At 42.3% G+C, this 10,382-nt stretch overlaps 1 protein-coding gene across 1 annotated transcript in view; it reads right to left on the minus strand.

Annotated features, from left to right (window-relative positions):
- Positions 1-571: 571 nt before the first annotated feature.
- Positions 572-10,382, minus strand: part of LOC118227206 (lysyl oxidase homolog 1-like) — a 20,572-nt gene continuing 10,761 nt past the window's right edge. Inside the window, exons 4-7 of the mRNA XM_035417413.1 lie at positions 5,302-5,458; positions 2,716-2,811; positions 2,495-2,610; positions 572-750 (exon numbers count right to left, since the gene is read on the minus strand). Of these exons, the coding sequence (XP_035273304.1) occupies positions 744-750; positions 2,495-2,610; positions 2,716-2,811; positions 5,302-5,458 (376 nt within the window). The 3' untranslated portion in view covers positions 572-743. The remainder of the gene's footprint in view (positions 751-2,494; positions 2,611-2,715; positions 2,812-5,301; positions 5,459-10,382) is intronic.

Consider the following 10,382-nt stretch of genomic DNA (forward strand, 5'->3'; position numbering starts at 1 on the left):
CTTGCAGACTTATGGCAGTACTTTCTGGAAAGTGCAATCACATGAGATTCAACCTTATTTTATTTATTTTATAGCCTTGGGCCTCCACATAGTTGGTCTCCAGATGTACTTGGAGATTTCAGTTTATTTGAACAGAAATGGAGAAACAAAATCACATCGAAAAAAATATATTGGCCCTATTAAGTCAGTTAGGCATTGATGACTATAATTCCTAGGACATGGATGAATACCGTTCAAACACTTTTCCAGATTTTTTTTATGTGCGGTTGAATCCTGACACATCCAGGACTCCTAATTTCAGTTCAACTCCATTTCACACCTTATTTAATGCCAAGCTGAGCAACGTTGGAGAGTGAAGGACGGATTCAGGGGCACGGATATACTTCAGCTACAGAAGGTCTGAGATGCTTGCACTAAGCTTCAGTACATCAAGTCTTCTCAGAACACGAAAAAAGAAAGGAACAATAAAAAAAAAAGTATGGGAGCCATAGACGTCTTGTAACACCAGCCCCCTCCCTAATCCCCACCCCCCCTCGTATCCCCTAATCCCCACCCCCCCCAAAGTGTTCGTTTATCCGAGTGTTCTTGTGTAAATATCTCCAGATCATCCTCAGCGTCCGCAGAGCCCTCGGCGTGCGCTCTGGCCTTGAGGAATCAGAACGGCAACGACAAAAACAAAGAAAAGGTTTCCGCTCACGTTTCATCGAAAAGCGGCGTGACGGCAGTCGGCTTCGGGAGGCTGATCAGGACCTTCGGGTAGAGAAAAACGAGAGAGAAAACAAGGAAGCACCTCGATTACAGAGAAAGAGAGGGGAGTAGATCTGAGCTGGTCTGTAAATAATAATTGCAACAGCGAGTAAAGAAATTTAAAAAGAGCCAAACTACAAAAAACAGTTAATCATACTAATATATGTTCTCATTATTCTACTTGTATTTCGCACCCAACCTGTTATTTGAAGGTTTTGATCAATATTGGCATTTAATGTGAGTCAAAATTAATACCTGCCAGTCAGGCTGAGAGCTAAGACTGTGTTTACATTGATGGTGAATACTGTATCAGTTTTAAACAAATTGGACAGTGGTAATTTTAGCTTTGGTCACAGCATTGATACAAGGCTGTCCTTGGTTATTATCTATTAACTGAATAGATTACACTGAGACTTCACTGTATCCCTCCTGTGCTGTGTTGCAAACAGAGTGACGGGTCTGACTAACTCTTGAGACGGAGGTGGACTCACTAATCTACATAATGAAACAATGTCCTCCTCATTTAAAATGGATGACATAACAGAAATGAAGTTGTGCCATTGCTGCCTTCATTATGCACTGTTTGCAAGTGAATAAATCACGGTCTTGCTGACAATATGCACTATGTGGCTTTACAGGAAGTGTTACTCCTCATTTATATTGCAAATAAATGTAGGCCTTGCTATTCATCTGAGACCTTCTGAGAACACATCTGACCTAATTAGTGGATATATGCAACGAGAGCTAAGAGGGATGCATGTGGGTAGGCAGGATACTGTCAATTGTATAGTTTTAGATGTGTTCTTTTTGAAACTATGTTATTTAATGACCCGTGTAATTTATGCTTTCTGCAGATTTGAGAACATATCTGCAATTAGACATTAAGAACAGAATGTGCACATTTTTCAAACAAGGTTTTCATGTTAACCATATTTTGGCACGCCTGACTCTACTAATTAGCGACTCAACAAAATCTCTAGCTGTTGAATGAGGTGTGCTTTGTTAGGGTTATAATGAAAACGTACAGGATGGAGGATCTCCAGGAGCTGGGTTGGCTGCCACTGCTCATGTGCATCCTAGCTTGGTGACTATGATAGATGCGCTTGGTGTGGAGTCTCACTTAAAATGAGTTGAATTCTGAGTCATGTGAATCCTGGATTGAGACTTAGTGCAAACCTAATGGCCATAATATGGAATTACAGCTCAATAATTTTTTTCCGTGTAGACGACAATAGTTTTTCATGCAGTAATGGCAAAAATGATTCAACTCATTTTAAACTCTAAATGAGTAAATTTAGTTTATGTTCAAATGAGTAATTCTTTGCAGTACTGAATATTGGACTGGAATGGGAACTCTGGGCACATTTTCCATCTGTGTACGTGGGCTGGGACAAAGTCATTTTATTTTATTCGGTGTAACTCATGAATCTCCCATTTTTGAGTCAAGTGACAGTGTAGCTAATGTCAGGACACACAGTGGCTTAACTATAAAAAGTACTTAAAAGTGCCTCATATCAGGGTCTGGCCCAAAGCAATTTGTCCTTAACAGAGTGAAGCAGAATTAAAGCAACTGCACATTTTTTTTTTGTTTCTTAAACTCTATTTACAAAAGCTACTCATACAGTATATGCAGTACAAGAACCAAAAAAGGAATTCCGTACAGGAAAAATTTTAAATGACTAAAAATGATTTGATTGTGTGAACCGCTTGGTGTGGAGCAGTGTGGCGAAAGGACCGTTGTACTCACTGGGCTATCTTGCAGTTCGTGGTTGTGACAAATCGCCCGGTGTAATGGATATTACACCTAACCACATTGTTGGTGTAGTCTGACTCCAACACAAGGTATTTGGGGTTCACCTGGAGCTGAAACACAAAGTTAACGTGTCTTACAGTATATGTTTTTAAACCCCTAACAAATAACCTCAACATCAAGACACAAACCACTGAGACATTTTCTCTTCCTGTTACCTTTAGTATATAGTTCCCTGGTTGGACATCAGTGATATCAATCCATTGGCAGTCAATGTCGGCATTGTAGGTGTCATAGCATCCTGGACTCAAACCCTGGAGAGAGATGAGGAAGAGATATTTACCTGAAGAAGCAGCCAATGTCAGTTCAACAGAGGTCTCACTCCTCAAAAGAGAACCTGCATCTGTTTGCTAACAGAAAAAATCTGTGGTGTGCTTTACCACCGTCATCTAACATGCATAAGTAACATACGTCTCACCAGAGCTTATAATTAATATTTTTCAGTTTTTCTTGGGGAAAATCAAGGAGGATTTTAAAAATGGAAGTGTTTCATGGAATTTATCAAGCGCCCATCAACTAAGAAGAGTTCATCCATCCCAAACACTTCCTTGGGCAAACCTGGGTGTCCTATAAATCATTAATATGTGACAGCTCCTGAAACAAAATGGGGCCCAAGATAAAGTCATTATCATGGATCACTGACAGGGCTTGACATGAACTTTTAGCCTCCCCCAGCCTCTGTGTAATTAGTCACTCAGAATTTTCATCAACACCCCCCACCCCCCCCCCAACCAAAAAACAAAGTCATAGCCTAAATATAGGTAATTGGGCAGTGTAACTGCGTGTATTTGTTTGACATAACGTTTTATTTGAACAGAAACCATTACAGCTATGCAACCTGAGTAAACTATGTGTGTGTTTCTGCCTATGTGAGTGAATGAGTGAGTGAGTAGAAAAATAAGTAATAGTAATAATAATAAGTCACCTACATCTTTAACAAAACATACACTTGAAGATTGTTCAATTAAATGACAAAATCTGTGCATTTCAGATCAATGGCATGAATAAGTGTCAGTGCAGAGAATAAAGAGCACACGTATCCACAATTTTAAATAATTTTAATAAAACTTGCACAATTTTGCAATGCAAAAACATTTCTTTTATTACTCACCTACAGGCGAGAAGTGCCTTTGAGAAATTAAGTGTTTAATAATGTCATCATTGAAGCTCTGCTGTGTTTTTATTTATTTTTATTTTTACTTTGTTTTAAAACTGTAATTACAAAATATTGGTATTGGTACTATGGCAATAACTACAACTCTGTAAGCTTATGCATTGTATACCACTGGTTTATTGAACACTATGAGAAGCCTAATTTCGTCTTTGCTTTTTTTTTGCAGAATTGAACTAAAGTGACTTGTGGTCGAAGTTCATGCTCTTTACTGAACCATTGTTGTTGTTTTTTGTGTTGTTTTGTAATGTCTGTGTTTTCCAATCAGAATTGGAGATTCTGAAACTGCGCTCACCCCTGGCATGCAGTGTCAGAAAACGAGAACTCTGAAGTCACAATGAGTAGGCCTATACACACGTTTGTAAGTTGCGCCATCTTCAGCTGTTTGATTTCGGCTTTACCACTCAGGGTAAAGTCACACATCCTCTGACAAGAATCAAATTTCTCGGGTGATGACATCACCCCCATTCATTTTCAATGAGACCCGATTCAAGGTGGCTGCATGGCATGTTGAAATAGCTGGCGACGCGAGGGAAGCTGGTGTAGCTACACAGACAGCATCTCCTGCACTCGCTGCACCCTTCCGGTTCCGAACAGGAGTCATTTGGATGTATCAACCTCTTATTGGATACAACGCTATCACATGATTGTGTACTTTGGCACATTGTTAGTAGCTATTGAAATGTTAGGCTATTGATAATATCTGCTGCCACAGTAATTGCAATTTGTGATCAAACATTAGTTATAGCCCCAGTGCAGCCAGCTTCATCTTCGCACTAGGCCTACCATACAAGACTTTCTACCGTTCACTTGATTTAGCCAACTACTTAGCTTGCAGTGCTTTAGCCAGCAGACTAAGAACAGGTAAAAATGTCCAATGCAGAGCCTACATATAGTTACGGATACATTGCTTTGTATCTAATAAGCGGTCGATACGTCCAAATGACACCTGGTCCGGAACCGGACCAGAACCAGAAGAATCTGAGTGCAGGGGGTGCCATCTGTGTTGTTACACTGGCAAAGTGACCAGAAGGATGGGGAACTGGTTGTGATAACCAATCAGATTAAAGACCTGACATGTAAATTGTCCCCCATTTAAAATTTATTTTACACCCAAAAGCAACCGACTATGGGAGGTGAGAGCAATGCCAGGTGATCACGTCGGAGGATGTGTGGTTTCACCCTGAGAAAGCAAGAGCGAGAGGACGAAGCGGATTTGCCAATGGGATGAGCACATAGTGTGCACCCAGTGCTCGTGGGAGTTGTCGTATTATGTAGTATCACCACAAACTTACATATTTCAGATGGCTTCTGTGAAGTACAATTAATTTTTTTAATAGAAAATGCTACCAAAAGGTCACTGGCCAAAGTGGCTAGTAAGAGTGAATGAGTTACAAGCCACTGTCGAATTCTACCACATTTGGCGCATGGCGGGTGTTAATGTCAAGCCCTGGTTGCTGAATTGATTGAAGACTGCAGACTGCTATGAGATTGTGTGCCCTGTTTAAAGACAGTGTGAGTATGCTACACGAATCATGCCTCACGGCACCTGGCCGAGTGTGAGAGTGCTCACCTGGGTGTGGGCGGTGCAGGCAAAGCGCTTCAGGTGGCCAAAATCACAGGTGGTGTCCTCCAGGCAGAAGCTGGCCTTGTGGCCCTCCGCAACCTTGTTGCCACTGCTGGCCTCCAAGAGATCGTAGTGGCTGAACTCATCCATGCTGTGGTAATGTCTATTGAGATAACAGTTGATACTTACGTACTGTACAGATTAATGCCATGGCTTTTAATGCAGAGAAATTCATAGAAGAAAAGGGATTTAATGTCACTTTCTTACAAACAAACAAATTCATGGTAAGAGCAAAAAGAAAAAAACTAGATTTATTTAGTAGATTTCAAGGAAGCTGAACACTATATTGTCCTCTCAAAACATAACAATTCTTAGTAGGAGGTGGAACTGAGGATTTACACTGAGATATTTTGTTGAAAGAAAAAAAGAAAGAAATTTGCTGATGCTATCTCCAGGCTTCAACTTGTGAATCAATCACAGTTGGATCAATAATGCCAATGATGATGTTTTGGCATTGATCTGTGGGCTACAGTATCAATCCCAATTTTTTAAAGAGACAAAACAACAATTTAATCAGATGGCTACTCTGCTGTCTTCCAGGTTGAGCTTGTGTTATCTCTTGTAACTCGTGACATGGCAATAGTAGCAAATATCTGTTTCTTATCTACTTGATCAACACACTGAATGCCTGCCTGCTTAATGTTCTTGCATGCACTGTAACATTGCTAATTATACAGTTGCCAGATTGTCTGATTCAATGAAAGGCCTACTCTGAAAGACTCCCAAAAATATCCAGCTGGCATGGCTAAGAGTAAGAGCAGAGTAAAACATCACACACACACACACACACACACACACACGCACATGCACACACACACACACACACACACACACACAAATGAAATACCCTCCTTTGGCTTTAATTACAATTAAACAAATTATTGGAAGTCTAATCAATCATTTTACAAAGTGGGAGGTGGTGGTGTGGAAGGGAGGTAGAGGGGTAATGAAATTGAGTGAAATCTTATCTAGCTTAAGTTACATTGTTCAGTACACTCTCAAAAGTGTCCAGCTGATGGGCAGTAATATTACCTGGAGAAAGGCAAGAAGATGAAGGATAACATCAGAGGCACAAGACAAATATCTTGTGGTGTCTAGCAAAAGAAATCGTCATAAAACTGCACCACAACTACAGGAAGAACTAAATGAAACTACAGAGAAACTGGTTTCCGTGATTACAGTAAAACGGCAATTACGATCCGCTGGTCTAAAAGGATGTGTATCTTGTTGGGCCCATTTTGAGTCTTTTCTTCTTGTTAACAGCACATGGCGAGGGCCTTTTTGCAGTTGCGCATACAGTATGTTCACTTGCGTCAATATGTTTACTTGGCTCTGCACATCTAAGCCTAACTCCTTCTTTCTTTCAACTTCAGCGCCCATTTTACTAGCGAGGACTGCTGATTGTCCTGACTAGCCACCATTGCGTGAAACATGTGTGCAAACAACATGTACAATGTTTACACCACCGTAGCTTCAAATTGCCACAGCTTCTGCAGATACCTGTGAGATTGTATCACACCCAAAGAATTCAAAATGCGTTCTGTGCCTTAATATACCCTGGGCAATCACTTACAGCAGTAACTGACATGGCGGAAGGGTGTGAATGAGAACACGTCAAGCATCAGTAAGCAGGAGGAGAAGGCAATTACTATCGCACCAAACTGCAAACTCCCTGACTATTTCAGCCAATGCGCTTTTGGTGCTGTTTTGGATATGACGCAAAAGGAACAGACAGATGTGTACGTGTTCAGTAGATATTGCAAATTTCTTGGCTCATAAAAAGTCAGTACTTGGCTAAAACAAACACCTGCACCCAGATCGGCCCTTTTCAGATCAGATTGGACGCCGCCAATCTATAGTAATAACTTCTAAAAAAAATCCACGTGAAAAAGTCAGCAGCATACTTGTAATTTGAATATTTAACGGTTTCTGCTACCTGACGAAAATAACACCCAGACTGATAAAACTTGCTACACATCTCGCCCCTTTGAAATCTACATACAGGAGCGGTCTTCGGTCTTGTAGTTAAGCCAAGCCAAAATTCCCACAGCAGATGCTGGGTAAGTCCTAAACCAAGCTTCAAGTGGGCAGAGAGTTATACACTAATGCACATCACTGAGCTATTTATCTTGCAGGCAGCCCTAGACATCTAATCATAATTATCAAGATAAATCACACTTATTTTTTTATTGAACGCCCTCAGTGACAATAGGGGACTAATTAGAAGGCTCAAAGTACGTTTGGGGGTTGCTTGCACGCAAAGTGCAGACACAGAGCATTTCTGTTTTGTCAGTGTGTAATTCTGGTGAGGTAAATGTTGGCGTGCGTTGAGCGGGGGAGAATCAGGCTGTGTAAATAATGCCTAACTTCTGCTGCAGCGTTAATGAAAGCTGGGGGTGGAGGGGGGGGGGGGGGTGGTGAGGTAAGGCAGGGGTAAAATCATCTTTGTTGGCAGATTAGGTACTTTTCCCCAGGCAGAGTGGGACAATGCATAAGCCTCATCATTTCCATTAACGGCGCAAGTCTGAAGAAAGGAGAAAGCGGACCGACGAGCGGTTGATGGGGGAGCTCTGTGGCGCGACCCCTCGGTTTCCCGACCAGTATTTGCTGGACTGCTCGTGTCGTCTGAAGACAGGAGGAAAGGCAATCGGTAGAGAGGACGTCCGACGCACGCACACGCCGTTCGTTATTCACGCGAGGGCACAGAGCTTACGGGGAAAGGGGTAGAGGGATGCATTCGAGGGTCTGCTGGAGGGGGCAGAGGGAATGATGCTATTGTTTTCGTATCCGGAGCAGACGTTTAGTCAGACCGAAGCCACGAGATTATTCTTCCTCTCTGGGTGAACAGGAGATGGAGTGGGACAGACAGCAGCCAAGAACATTTTCCTCAGACCACTGGATCTCACCCCATGCCCCCTCTGTCTCTTCTCTCTGTCTCTCTCTCTCCCTCACTCCCTCCCTCTCTGGGTCTCAGAGGGAGAACATTCAAGACCGTTGAGAGAGGGAAGGAATGTCTCTAATCCTCACATGCAAAGCATTCCAATCTGATTTTTAGAACTGACTTTGTTACTTTTCCCCCTCTCCTATATAAGGTTTGCTCCATCATACTTGGCTTTCTGACTCATCCCATGGTGCGTGGAGCAGTCCCTGATGCAACAGGGCCTACAATCAGATATTTAGTGGAGGCTTGACGTTTGCACATCATGAACTGCCACTCTGGCTACAGTAAGCGTAGAGAAAAGAACAGAATGTAAACACCTGTGCAAAAGTTGTGACCTCTACCACCTCCCCCCCAACCCCCAGGCCCCCAAAATTCTGGAATTGCTAATTCAATAAATGAAATATAATGGACACAGAAACAGACCCTTCTGGCTTTATAGCAGAAGTATCCTAAGGCTACATTTACAACACAGGTCTTGATGCCCAGTTCCGATTTTTTGCCTATATCCTATTTTTTGACCGCCTGTTTACATCTACTTTAAAGTGACCCATATCCAATACCTGTGCTCACACGGTTTACACTTGAGACAACCTGCATACACACTCAAGGGTTTGATTACTGCTACAAAAGTAAGCAACCACGCCGCCTCAGCCATATCGCCATCTACAATGGACACAAAATGAGACAGAAAAAAATAATTCAAGCTGTTGCTTTTCAGCATCTCAGGTTCATAACAAACATCCTCTGTATTTTTCCTTATACCGACCCTTCGCCCCACATACTTAAAAGGCACGTAACCTTGGTGTTCGCCACTGGACTGAGCCTTTGTCCCCCATTTAACTTCTTTTAACATTTACCATTACCAGCGGAGAGTGCATGTGTTGTACATGTGATATATGTTACGCATCATTCAAACTTTAAAAAGTATGAGAATATAGCATCTTCTATGATGTCCGAATCGAAACGACGGGGCAATTCCGATCTGTGCGTTTACATGACAGTCGCACTGACAGATATCCGATTCCGGTCGAGACGTGACCCAAAGACAGATCTGAAAATATCCAATTCCATGTGCTTTTTTCCTGTTTACACGTTCATAATACATATCCAATCTGTGCCATGTGAAAAAAAATCAGAATTGGGTCACTTTTACCACGTGGTGTAAACATAGCCTACAGTAATTCAGCTCAGAAGTATGTAAAAATGTTAAGTCACCTGACAGATAACTAGCAGGATTCCATTTTGAATCATTGATGGGACACTTGTCATACTCTCCTGCACATAGCCTAAAATGCTGCATGCAAGCCATACACCATAAACCACTGTGATTAAAGTCATCAGCTGAGTTAATGAATAAGGATGTGACAACTTATTTTTCACAAGTTTTTTTCTTAACTATTAGTCTTAACAAGGAATAAGGAAAACCTAATGTAGATGAAGTTACTACATACCAATGATGGGTGACAAAGTAATATAAAACAACCAGGTAAAGTACCACACAGACTAAATACTGGCTTTAACTTGTGAGTGTATACAACCAGTGCAAGCAGAAGCCTCAAAGAGCCTGTACCCATTTCGCAACTAACACACAGACACTGAAAGAAGAAACCCTGGACAGACAAGGCATTGTAAGAATTTGGGTCGATCCCAGAGTTGTATAATTTCTGTCTTTCAAAATGGCCTCCCGCCCTGAAGTGAATGCCAGAACACCTCTATCACTGCCAGGCCGTCTCCGTTCTGTCGAACACAGTCTGGGTGAGGGGTGGAAGGTGCGAAGGGGGGGGGGGGGAGGAGAGAGATTATTTATTCTTTTCTCACGGCAGAGCCTTTCTGCTCTGCTGGCCGATTCTCTCGAGAGACCGGGAAGGAGCAAACGCGCCACGACGTCACCCGACGGCGCTCCTCCTAATCTGCAAATGGCCAGTTAACATTCCACAGGGATTAGGGTAGCGTAGGCATGAGGCCCGCACAGATTGGGAGAGCTCTCGAACCCCAGCCATTCGTACGGCAAGCCCCTACCACGCCGGGCACGGCCACGGAGAGGAGGGCGAACAGCAGACCTTTCGAGCAATATACCGAACAGCTG

The sequence above is a fragment of the Anguilla anguilla genome, chromosome 5 (assembly GCF_013347855.1).
Source record: "Anguilla anguilla isolate fAngAng1 chromosome 5, fAngAng1.pri, whole genome shotgun sequence".
Lineage (NCBI taxonomy): Eukaryota > Metazoa > Chordata > Actinopteri > Anguilliformes > Anguillidae > Anguilla > Anguilla anguilla.